At 32.4% G+C, this 12877-nt stretch overlaps 3 protein-coding genes and 1 pseudogene across 4 annotated transcripts, besides 4 other annotated features; 3 read left to right on the top strand and 1 right to left on the bottom strand.

The window, feature by feature from the left end:
* The first annotated feature begins 3168 nt into the window (after positions 1–3168).
* Positions 3169–4427: a mobile genetic element.
* On the top strand, positions 3265–4391 carry TVAGG3_0445000 (annotated as a pseudogene). Its single transcript has one exon. A coding segment is annotated over exon 1 (1127 nt).
* A 1763-nt stretch (positions 4428–6190) lies between the features above and the next one.
* Positions 6191–7708: a mobile genetic element.
* A 937-nt stretch (positions 7709–8645) lies between these two features.
* Positions 8646–8924, top strand: TVAGG3_0444970 (uncharacterized protein; the record flags this gene model as incomplete). The annotated part of the gene is made up of 1 exon (XM_051234361.1): positions 8646–8924. The coding sequence occupies one exon, from the start codon at positions 8646–8648 to the stop codon at positions 8922–8924; it is 279 nt and encodes a 92-aa protein (XP_051104091.1).
* A 152-nt stretch (positions 8925–9076) lies between these two features.
* On the top strand, positions 9077–9397 carry TVAGG3_0444960 (uncharacterized protein; the record flags this gene model as incomplete). The annotated part of the gene is made up of 1 exon (XM_051234360.1): positions 9077–9397. One exon carries the CDS (start codon positions 9077–9079, stop codon positions 9395–9397), a length of 321 nt encoding a protein of 106 aa, XP_051104090.1.
* Positions 9398–9925: 528 nt separating this feature from the next.
* Positions 9926–10407: a mobile genetic element.
* A 627-nt stretch (positions 10408–11034) lies between these two features.
* Positions 11035–11992: a mobile genetic element.
* Positions 11993–12163: 171 nt separating this feature from the next.
* TVAGG3_0444930 (uncharacterized protein) lies at positions 12164–12517 on the bottom strand (the record flags this gene model as incomplete). Its single annotated transcript, XM_001320683.1, has 1 exon — positions 12164–12517. The coding sequence occupies one exon, from the start codon at positions 12515–12517 to the stop codon at positions 12164–12166; it is 354 nt and encodes a 117-aa protein (XP_001320718.1).
* Positions 12518–12877: the final 360 nt, after the last annotated feature.

The following is a 12877-nucleotide window of genomic DNA, read 5'->3' as shown; positions in this document are numbered from 1 at the left end:
GTGACCTGGTGACCCCTTCAGTTCTTCAAAAATAAGTCATTATTGAATAACCTGAAAACATTAACGTAAACATTATTTTTGGGTCATTTATACTCATTACGATGAAGAAGTCTTGACAAAACATATACGTTCATGTTTGACAAAACATATACGATGAAGTTTTGACAAAACATATACGATGAAGTTTCGACAAAGCAGCATATACGATGAAACCTTGACAAAACATTTACGTACATGTTTGACAAATCATTTACGATGAAATCATGACAAACATATACGCTCATTACGATGAAACCTTGACAAAACATATACGTTCATATTTGACAAATCATTTACGATGAAGTTTTGACACGAAGTGAAGATTTGCACTTCGTCAAAAAGTGAAGGTTCCCGAAGGTTTCAAACCGCCATAACTTTACATTTTGTACAAAAATATTGTGAGTAAATGAACTCATTATTTTTACATCATGACAAAACATATACGATGAAATCATGACAAAACATATACGTTCATTACGATGAAGAAATCATGACAAAACATATACGATGAAGTTTATTTCCTGGACTGTTGTTAAATGTCATGTTGTCAGTAATTTTAAGAGAAGTTAATTAACCTGGTGACATGGTGACGTAGTGACACCTAAAAACCATCTACCCTAAACATTATTTTTGGTGTAAATTCAGCAACAAAATGAACGAGGTCAGGATGTATGCAAATGCCTTTGAATTCATTCATAACGCCTTAGTAAGCTCATAAAATGTTTGTTTTGCATCACATTTTGACGAAGTGAAGATTTGCACTTCGTCAAAAATGTTTTGCATTCTCTACTGTATCTTCGAGTTCTTCTTCATCTAACTTCTCATGAACTTTCTTGTCTATGGAGTCCATAATATCTTTGACATAAAATGCATACTTTACAGAGCACCATTCAGCAACAAAATGAACGAGGTCAGGATGTATGCAAATACCTTTGAATTCATTCATAACGCCTTAGTAAGCTCATAAAATGTTTGTTTTGAGGTCGAGCCACTTTTGGCTTGACCGTATTCTTTCAACCAAAACTCAAGAATTTTCCTGCGTGAATTTTGTATAAAAAGCAACCGTCTGAATTCAGGCGATTGCTATATTCTTCACAAAATGCCTTATAATACTCTTCGTTCTACAAAGCAAGCATATCATTGGTTTGAAAACCAACAGATAAAAGAAATTTTAGAAGAATTTCCTCATATGATTGCTTCCCTCGGAAAACCGAGGGAAGAGATTCCGTATGAAAATTCATGAGGTGAGAAAAGAGGTGAGAAAAGAGGTGAGATCTAACATTCTAACATAAATATTATTTTTGGGTCATTTACACTCATTACGATGAAGAAATCATGAAAATTCATGAGGTGAGAAAAGAGGTGAGAAAAGAGGTGAGATCTAACATTCTAACATAAACATTATTTTTGGATCATTTACACTCATTACGATGAAGAAATCATGACAAAGCATATACGTTCATGTTTGACAAAGCATAAACGTTCATGTTTGACAAAACATGTACGCTCATTACGATGAAGAAATCATGACAAAACATGTACGCTCATTACGATGAAGAAATCATGAAAATTCAAGAGGGTAGAAAAGAGGGTAGAAATGAGGTTAGATCTACCCTTCTACCCTAAAATATATTTTGGGTCATTTACACTCATTACGATGAAGAAATCATGAAAATTCATGAGGTGAGAAAAGAGGTGAGAAAAGAGGTGAGATCTCACCTAAACATTATTTTTGGATCATTTACACTCATTACGATGAAGAAGTTTCGACAAAACATGTACGCTCATGTCTGACAAAGCATAAACGTTCATTACGATGAAGAAGTTTCGACAAAACATGTACGCTCATTACGATGAAGAAGTTTCGACAAAGCATAAACGTTCATGTTTGACAAAGCATATACGCTCATTACGATGAAGAAGTTTCGACAAAACATGTACGCTCATTACGATGAAGAAGTTTCGACAAAGCATAAACGTTCATGTTTGACAAAGCATATACGCTCATTACGATGAAGAAATCATGAAAATTCATGAGGTGAGAAAAGAGGTGAGAAAAGAGGTGAGATCTCACCTAAACATTATTTTTGGATCATTTACACTCATTACGATGAAGAAGTTTCGACAAAACATGTACGCTCATGTCTGACAAAGCATAAACGTTCATTACGATGAAGAAGTTTCGACAAAACATGTACGCTCATTACGATGAAGAAGTTTCGACAAAGCATAAACGTTCATGTTTGACAAAGCATATACGCTCATTACGATGAAGAAGTTTCGACAAAGCATATACGCTCATTACGATGAAGAAGTTTCGACAAAGCATAAACGTTCATGTTTGACAAAGCATATACGCTCATTACGATGAAGAAATCATGAAAATTCATGAGGTGAGAAAAGAGGTGAGATCTCACCTAAACATTATTTTTGGATCATTTACACTCATTACGATGAAGAAGTTTCGACAAAACATATACGTTCATTACGATGAAGAAGTTTCGACAAAACATGTACGCTCATTACGACGAAGAAGTCTTGACAAAACATATACGTTCATTACGATGAAGAAGTTTCGACAAAACATATACGTTCATTACGATGAAGAAGTTTCGACAAAACATGTACGCTCATTACGACGAAGAAGTCTTGACAAAACATAAACGAAGAAAGCATGACAAAACATGTACGATGAAGAAGTTTCGACAAATCATTTACGTTCATGTTTGACAAAGCATATACGCTCATTACGATGAAGAAGTTTCGACAAAACATGTACGATTAAATCATGACAAATCATTTACGTTCATGTTTGACAAAGCATATACGTTCATTACGATGAAGAAATCATGACAAAACATTTACGATTAAATCATGACAAATCATTTACGTTATACAGTAATGTTAGTCATGAATGTTTGTCCTACGTGTTGGCGTTAGTGTTGAAAAATAATGTTTGTCCTACATGAAGCCGTACAAGCGTTTGAATTTGTTTATGAATAAGATTACTCTCTTGTTTTCTGTATCTATCATACAAACATAAGCAGCACCTGTTTTTGTAAAGTTTATATGAAGTTTTCGATAGTTAAGACCTGTATAATAATAGAATGCGTCCTCATTCTCAACATATAGGGTGTCCAAAGGTGCGTTTAGCACAGCGCTCTATATGAGACTATTAAAGGAGATATATGCTGATTATAAATATATAATAAAAAATATGAATATATGTATATGATGAGTAAGTTGTATTTTGGCGCCATGCCGGGATATAAAATGAATTTTGAGACAAGAGGCGGTTTCGCGGGAAATTTTGGCGGGATTTTTTTCATTTTTTTAATGAATCATAAAGAAAACATCCTCGCTCTTGCAAAAAAATGCAAAGACTGTAAAAAATCTACGAGACATTGGTAAAATGCTTCGGTATGGATGCTCCTAGCTATTCCACTGTAACGTATCATGTTAGGATGTATCACTTCATGAACAAAAAGGCGCCCATCATAAAAATTGACAAAAAATTGCCGGATCAAAGAAAAATCAAAGCAATTCTTCAAGCGCTAGATGAAGACCCAAGAGCATCACTCAGAAAGATAGAGGAGATGACAAAGATACCACGTACAACAGTCAGTTATTATCTGCACAATTATTTGAACTACAAACTAGCGTATACACGTTGGGTTCCGCACAACCTTAATTCAGTTCAAAAAAAATCTAGAGTCCAATCTTCGAAAGAGCTCCTCTCTATATTGGGTGCGTATCAATCCAAGAAGTTTCGCTTTTTAGTAACAGGGGACGAGTCTTGGTTTCAATATGCAACAGAAGCCAAAATCATGTGGATCCCGAAGGATGAAAATCCGCAAACATTCCCGAAGAAAAAAATTGACACACCAATGATGATGTTGTCGGTTTTTTGGGGCGTGAATGGCATCATCGCAATTGATATTCTTCAAAAACCTAATACGATGAATGCTCAGTATCTAATTGACAATGTTCTTACTCAAATTATCAATTCTGATGTGTTTGAGAAATCCAAACAACAAAAACAAAAGTTTGCAATTCATTTTGATAATTCAAGAGTTCACAAAAGTCATAAGGTAATGAATTACTTGGTGGAAAACAATGTCAAAGTTGTTCCAAACCCAATTTATTCACCTGATATTGCACCCTCTGACTTTTATTTATTCGGCACGCTAAAAAAGAGAGCTGAAGGACGCGAATTCGCGAGTCCAGATGATCTTGAAAATTTTGTAAGAGAGCAATTTGAGCAATTTTCTCATGATGATTTAAAGCGTGTCTTTCAAGCCTGGATCGATCGTTGCGAACGCGTGATTGAATCCAATGGTGATTATATTTAAATAAACTTTATATATATGTAACTTGTTTATTTCTATGTACGCTCATTACGACGAAGAAGTCTTGACAAAACATATACGTTCATTACGATGAAGAAGTTTCGACAAAACATATACGTTCATTACGATGAAGAAGTTTCGACAAAACATGTACGCTCATTACGACGAAGAAGTCTTGACAAAACATAAACGAAGAAAGCATGACAAAACATGTACGATGAAGAAGTTTCGACAAATCATTTACGTTCATGTTTGACAAAGCATATACGCTCATTACGATGAAGAAGTTTCGACAAAACATGTACGATTAAATCATGACAAATCATTTACGTTCATGTTTGACAAAGCATATACGTTCATTACGATGAAGAAATCATGACAAAACATTTACGATTAAATCATGACAAATCATTTACGTTATACAGTAATGTTAGTCATGAATGTTTGTCCTACGTGTTGGCGTTAGTGTTGAAAAATAATGTTTGTCCTACATGAAGCCGTACAAGCGTTTGAATTTGTTTATGAATAAGATTACTCTCTTGTTTTCTGTATCTATCATAGTAACATAAGCAGCACCTGTTTTTGTAAAGTTTATATGAAGTTTTCGATAGTTAAGACCTGTATAATAATAGAATGCGTCTTCATTCTCAACATAGTAGTAGAACTCAAACGAATGCTTACCATAATCTGTTATTTCAACAGCTTCGTCAGATATTTCATCAACGAACTCATAAACTATATCGCCATACTTGCTTTTATTTCTATTGTTTTCAGATTAGAACACCAACGAAGGTTTGAGATTCTGTTGTCCGTTCTATCATGATTTATATGGTCTATTTCTTTCAAATTGTTTGGATTTTCAATCCACTGTTCTGCAATAATTCTATGCTTTAAGTACATTTTGTTGTTTAAACTAAGCTATATAATTATTTAAGCATTCACTCATAATATGTTTGTCTTTCTTTCGACGAATAGTAAAAGGATATGTCGTACAAATCTCATAATCTTCATGATTTCTCAATGTTTCCCATTGAGTTTGTTCCCCACTAACGTTCTCATTGACGTCCTCAATATCTTCTTCCTCACTGAACTCGTCAATATTTTCACTAGCTCCTTCTGTAATGTTTTCATCGGCATTGTCATTGACTTCTTCTGTAATGTTAGATGTTGTTGTTTCGCTCATGTTCTTTCACTAATGTTAAAAGTTATGTTGTACGAATTTTGAACAGAATTTAGAGCAGTTATGAAACAATGAAGTATTTTACGCTATTGAAAGGAACTATGAGAGTGAAGTACATGACAGCAATGACAAAAGGAACTAATATCAAACCTAATGAAATCGCTCACGAGGACATAGAGTTAACAAGTATTTTGTGGAGTATCTTATAAGTGAAGAGTATGTAAGACCTTACTTCATGTTTGACAGCATGAATGAGGATGTTATTTCATGGTTAAAGAATATAAGCAATGTTTTCGGTAAGTACGTCATAGATGACAAAGGTCTTGTTGTATTTTATGAGACAGCAATACGAACACAGGAACTAATGGATATTATGCACTCAACAGCAAAGAAAGGATTTAGTACTATTGGCATGAATGAACATTGCAGGAATGACATATACAACCTATGCTCACGAAAGCCTTACACAAAAGCAATACAAATGATAGAACATAAGCGTCTAAGGTCAGCAAATGAAATCATTACTGTCAGTGGTTATGAAAGAACTGTTAGCAAAGATGAGTGGAAACAGCTATTCATATTAAGGAAGGACGTTGCTGAACTAGTTAAACCTGTTGCACAAACATTGTTTCAGATAAGACCAGCAATGACTAAGAACCCTTTGACCTTAGTCAATGAGACCATAGAGGTTGAAGATAATGACATGAAAGAACTAGGAATGAATGAGAGAAGTTGTGAAGGATGTTTGAGTCAAAACACATGGTTCTTCAGAGCTGTTAAGAAACTTAGTAAAGAACGACAGAAATATTTTATAGAGAAGTATTGCAAAGGATGTGTAAATGAATTGCTTGAAATAGAACTTAGAGACACTTTCACACTAAAGGACTTGAGGAGAAATAAGTACATGAGTGAGACGGTATTGACATAGCTAGTGTTATAAATGACTTAAGAAGATGTGTTGTTGTTATTGACGGAGCACGTATGACATATCTAGTGAAAGATTATGATGGAATACGAGACACAACAACACTTGTGTCAGTAGATAGCAAGGAATTCAATAAGCTCATGAAGAGTTTATGTAGGACGTATTGAGGAGAAGGATGTGAACGCACTGATGATTTATGAAGCGGGTCAGAACAAGAACTATCTTATGAAGTCAGGCATGAGATTCTTTGACGAAAGAGATGACATTTACAGCTATTTCAGAGGATATGAGTATGAGGTACTGAATGAAGTAGATGAAAGCATTATTGAAGGATATTTGAAACATGTTCACGATGTCATATGTAATGAGGATGAAGAGCTTTATGAGTATGTTTTGAACTGGTTCGCCTACATCGTTCAAAATCCTTGTGGAAAGACTGGAACAGTACTTTTGTTAACAGGAAAGCAAGGAACTGGTAAGAATGTACTTAGTAATGTTCTATGCGAGCTCATTAGCAAGTACGCCAACAATAATATAACGGCAATAGAGAATGTGGTTGGTAGATTCAATGCTGCTATTGAGAACATGAAGCTCATCGTATGCAATGAACTAAGCTCATGCGATACGTCTAAGGTCATGAACCACGACGCACTAAAGTCAATAGTAACAGAGACTCAGTTGGACTTAAATCAGAAGTGTCAGCCAGTAAGAAAGATAGAGAATGTTTGTAATATCATCATGATATCTAACAACTTCAACTCAGTAAAGATTGACAAAGACGACAGAAGATTTGTTGTCATTGACGTAAGCAGCAGATACAAAGGAAATTACGAATATTTCTCAAATCTCATTGAAAGCTTTAATGAAGAGTTTTATTCAAACTTACTGACGTACTTCATGAAGAAAGATTTAAGTGAATTTGATGTAAGGAAGATACCATTCACCAGGGCTAAACAAGAACTCATCGAAATGAACAAAACACCTTACCAAATGTTTTACGAGGAGTTCTATGAAAAGTTTGTATCCGGATGGAATTGTACAGAGTGCTACAGAAGATATAAAGAATTTGCGAAGGAGAATGAATTCTTTGCATGTAGTTCAAATGTATTTGGTGGCAAGATGAGAGAATTTGTGAAGAGAAGTAGAAAGCGAGACGGTTCTGCAAGAAGTTATATTTACGAAGCAAGTATGATATTAGAAGGTCGTGGAAAGAAAGAAACAGTGAATTATGAGGAAGTGCTTGAAAAATTCATGGAGTACATGGGAAGCAATATAACATACAACAAAGACATATACAGTGAGTTTAAGTACTACTGTGAACAGCATGAGATTGAAGTAATGAGTAAAGGAGACTTTGAAACGCTTATGAAAGACAGTAAGGAGGTCGTTCATGAGAACAGTGTTGAAATAGTTCATGAGAACAGTGAGGAGGTCATACATGAATGCAATGATGAAATAGTTCACGATGTCGTTCGTGAAGAAGTCATTGCAACAAAGAATGATATAAAGGATTTCATAGAACTTAACAAGGAGGAGTTTAAAGAAGGCTATGAAGTGAAAAGATGTGAAGAAGATTTCTTGGCGTATTTGAAGAAAAAGAGACTAAAGCCAATGGCTCAAAATAAGTTTCAATCGATGTTTGAAAAGAAACGTTTGAGCTATGGTGGTGTAAGAAGCACATATTACTTTGTTAAGAAGTGAGGACATTTATTTTTGTCGTTAGTGTTGGAGTTTGTGCTGAGGTTAGTACTTGTCGTTAGTGTTGGAGTTTGTGGTTGTTGTTAGTGAGAGAATAAATTAAATCATGAACTTTGCCATGGTCTCTGTCCCTAGTAGTTTTCATTAAGTTCTGGAAATAATGAAAGTCATAAACTTTGCCATGGTCTCTGTCCCTAGTAGTTTTCATTAAGTTCTGGAAATAATGAAAGTCATAAACTTTGCCATGGTCTCTGTCCCTAGTTCCTCAAAATCCTTGACAACGTTGCTTAGAAATTTTGGTTCAAAACCTCATCTGATTTTAATCTGTTATGCTACCTGTTAAGTTTCGCGAGATTATAAATGTCATGGAGTTATATAAAAAGGATGGACAGCTAGGGACACTGGAAGTACTTGTAAGGCTATCTGTTAAGATTGCATGAAATACTAAAAAGTCATGAAATTCATTATCGCTGTGCTAGCTTCACCTTTGATTGAAATGACGACTAAAGTCACTGAAGCAATGAAACAAAAGTTCTTGGTAGAATACATTAAATCAGGAGCGGTTCCAGAAGGTTTTTACGTTCATACTATGAAGGATGGTAGAGTTCAGTTTAGAAAGATAAAGCAACCATTAGATAAAGAAGGAATTTTGAGAAAGATTAAACTTCATGAGGACAACATTGCTGAACTTAAGAAGAAGCTAGAAGAGTTGGAGAAAGGAAGAGAGTTATAAAGCAATGAATTCAACAGGGTAGAAATGAGGTTAGAAAACGTGTTAGATCTAACATTCTAACATAAACATTATTTTTGTGCTATGTTTTCATACGTGTGAGGGTGGTGATATCATTAATTTTTAAGTTTATTTTTTATTTTATTTTTATATAAATGACGAAAACTATTGAGATAACAAACTACAACGGTCATGAGTTCAAGAATTTGTTCTTCGTTCCTCGTGAAAATACATTCTATCAGATACGAGGGAGAAAGGGTAAAGTTAGTTTGAGCGTTTATGACTACAAGCATAATGGAAAGTTTATACAAGCATATGATACAAACGGTAAGCGTGTTTCATTAGCTTTGTCAAAACTTACAGGTATAAACTATGACAGTGATTTTGACCTATATGAAGAAGAAAGTGAGTCAGAAGATTATGAGCTGTTATATGAAGCACAGCAATGGGAGGAGTTGCAATACTTTTGTAAGTGAGAACGTTTATTTTTTTTACATTAGTGAGGTGAAGTGGTTGGTGGCTTTGTAAATATTTAAGGTTAGGTTAGTGTTGTCGTTTGTGTTGTAAAATATACGTTAACGGTTTCGTAAAGTGTCAAATTCACATATCAGGGGTAAGGAGGCGCACAGTGCCGCCGTACCCTTGATATGTATACTAACTAATGAAACCACAATCACACAAAATTTTATAGGTTCCAATGGTTTCTTTTGATATTTTATCTAATAAATCAAAAACTTTATCAACACCTGTGCATTTATTTAAATAATAATTTGTGTAAATATCATGATCTTCTTTCTTAATCGTATTAGTTGCATATGTCACGTTTTTAAGAGCTTTTTTGAATTTTTCGGAATCTAAAGGTGGTGAAAGTAATATACAAGGGTATTCTTCATTATCAATAAATTGTAACTTATGTTTACGAATAAATTTAGTTCCTTCTTCTGAAAGTGTTTCGTCTATTTCACCATCTAATAAATTTTGTGTTGATTCTAAGACATAATTTTTATATCTTTCTTCATGAGATTTCTGAACTTCTGATTCTGAAGCTGGGATATTCATTAAACCCTCTACTTCATTTTCATTATATTTTTCAACTTCTCTTAATTCCTTAATTTTTTCATCTATTTCATCTCTTATTTTTTCCAGTCTTTCAATTTCATTATATTCATCATCTTTAATCCGTTCTTCATAATATTCAGAGAAAACATCAGGTTCTTTAGGTTTTTCTTTTTTAGATGTGGGATATAAGAAATTTATAACATCATCTTTATTCATTTTTCCATCATAATCAAATTCATTTAAAAACTCCGCGAATTTTTTACAATTTCTTAAATAATATCTTTCAACTTCATAACCCGCCTCCTCTAATATATCCTTTATTTCCTCATTTGTGAATCCTAAATTTTTAACATTGTTAGTTGTGACACTCATTTCATACAAAATAAAAAATAAATTATTCAAATAATCATTAGTTTTGAATTTATTTTTCTCGTTTATGAGGTCTTTGATTATGACTCCATTGATTCCATTCATGATTTAAACAATGTTTAATTAATCACGGAATATCTGACATCATCTATATATATATATAGCTTCTTTTATAAAAGATAAAATATATTTTTTTAATGTGTTTATTTCATTATGTATGGGCTGAGTGTAAATGTCTTACAATTTTGAAAATTTTTTAAATCTTGATTTATTCAAAAACGTAAGAATAAAAACCGTAAGAATCATACATTTTTTACTTCATATGTTAAAAAAAAAATGATACAAAATCGCTCGATATTGTATGAATTCTTACGTTTACAAAAAAAGTCACACAACCCGTCATATATACTACTAAATTCAAATTAATTTTCTTATTTGAGAATCTGAAACCATAATATGTTTATCAATCCAAAGCTTATGGCCAAATCAAATACATTTCAATCAGTCCATCCTAGTGTTAAATTTCTTTGGATTTTTTATCGTTTGAGGATATGTATGAGTTTCAAATAAAAAAGTGATTAACTTTCAAAATATCACACATACGGATGATTTCGAATGTCATATCATATTCGTCTACCAGAATTTAAATTAGCAGACTAATAATTTAGTTTTTAGCCAAGAAAAGGAGATTGGGACAAAGTTGCAATTCGGCACTTTTTGTAAAAAAAATGGGGTCATACTCATAATGAATAGAGACTTATAGCCAAGTCTTGATATCATGCAGGGAGAATATACATTGATAAGCAATTATATTTTATAGTAGTAGTATTCAGAAATTCTTACAATTTACAATACAATTTTCAAAAATGGATAAAGACTAATAGCCAAGTCTTGATATCATGCAGGGAGAATATACATAGATAAGCAATTATATTTTATAGTAGTAGTATTCAGAAATTCTTACAATTTACAATACAATTTTCAAAAATGGATAAAGACTAATAGCCAAGTCTTGATATCATGCAGGGAGAATATACATTGATAAGCAATTATATTTTATAGTAGTAGTATTCAGAAATTCTTACAATTTACAATACAATTTTCAAAAATGGATAAAGACTAATAGCCAAGTCTTGATATCATGCAGGGAGACTCTCTACAAATACAAAAATTGATTATCATAAGGAAATACAAATTTATCAATTTTCATGTGAAAATTACATAAATTTGTTCTCCAATAAATAGCAATAATACTTTGAATGTTATATTAAGTAATATAGCTTCAGGTAAATAAGCTTACACTTCAAAAATATACTGTTTATTCATTAATTTTAAAAAAAGTCCAAATTATCTAATCTTGCTTACTCTTCCTTTAAACTTCTTTGTGCCAAATTTAATATTGCCTTCAAAGATGGAATAAGGACATTAGGTTCAAAAATATTTTATTATACTCATTCGAAATTAAAAATAATAAAATTTATATATATTAATTTCATTAAATCAAGGTTAAAAATCTCACCGGAAAAATAACCTCAGTGTGATAAATTTATCACCGGAAAAATTTACAATAAGGTTAATACCGAAAATATCGAAAAATCAACATTTAAGGTTAATTTAAGAGTATGCACTTTTGTCACCTACTCCCAAGAAAAGTATGATACCTCACTTTGTATCTTACATTTATCTATGTTTTTCATGATTCAAATTTATAATACATAGTTGAGCTATTTTAAATCTAAATTACATCGTAAGTCATTTCATGAAATAAAAAAAGATAGTATAGATTAAAAAAATTCATTTTAAATACATAAAGATCATGATGAAGATGAAAATGAAGAAGAACTTGTTTTCAAGTGTTTCTTCTTTGACTTTTTGCTGTTTTTAGTTTTATGTTGATCTCTGAAACAACAACACAAACTTAAGAACAAAGCAAGTGCAATAACACCTAAAACTGTTAACGTAACAACAGTGATAATGAGTCCAGTCTTTGATTCAATTGGTTTCAAGCCAACAACCACATTTTTAGGTTCTACATTGAGCTTATCTGTCGCATGAAAAACATCTTCATAATTTTGGAACTTCTTTGAACTATACTCCATAGTGTTACAGAAATAAGTAGGATCTGGACACTTAAGTTTATAAGCAACTCCATTGATATCGAAAGTCATATTTTGGATGGAACCAAACTCAAATATAAATATGAATATATGAATACAGTAATATTAATGCGTTCCGCATCAAAAATACTTTCGTAATTTGATTTCTGCACATTTCATGAAAAATAAGACGTACTCCATACAGCCTATCATGTATATCAATACTATGCCTATTGTATCATATAAACCGTCATATTATCATGGAAATTCATAAATCAATAAATAATAACCTGTTAACTGGAATATTCTTTCTAACAATATTGAAGAAAACTTAAACTAATAAAAATAGCTAGTTGACACGTATAATTTACATGAATCTTAAAATCTCAACAATATAACCTGTAAAAATAGTATTTTTCTGATAATATTGAT

This window comes from Trichomonas vaginalis, chromosome V, assembly GCF_026262505.1.
Source record: "Trichomonas vaginalis G3 chromosome V, whole genome shotgun sequence".
Lineage (NCBI taxonomy): Eukaryota > Parabasalia > Trichomonadida > Trichomonadidae > Trichomonas > Trichomonas vaginalis.
The sequence above is the reverse complement of the archived record's forward strand: the minus strand, read 5'-3'. Positions and strand labels throughout refer to the sequence as shown.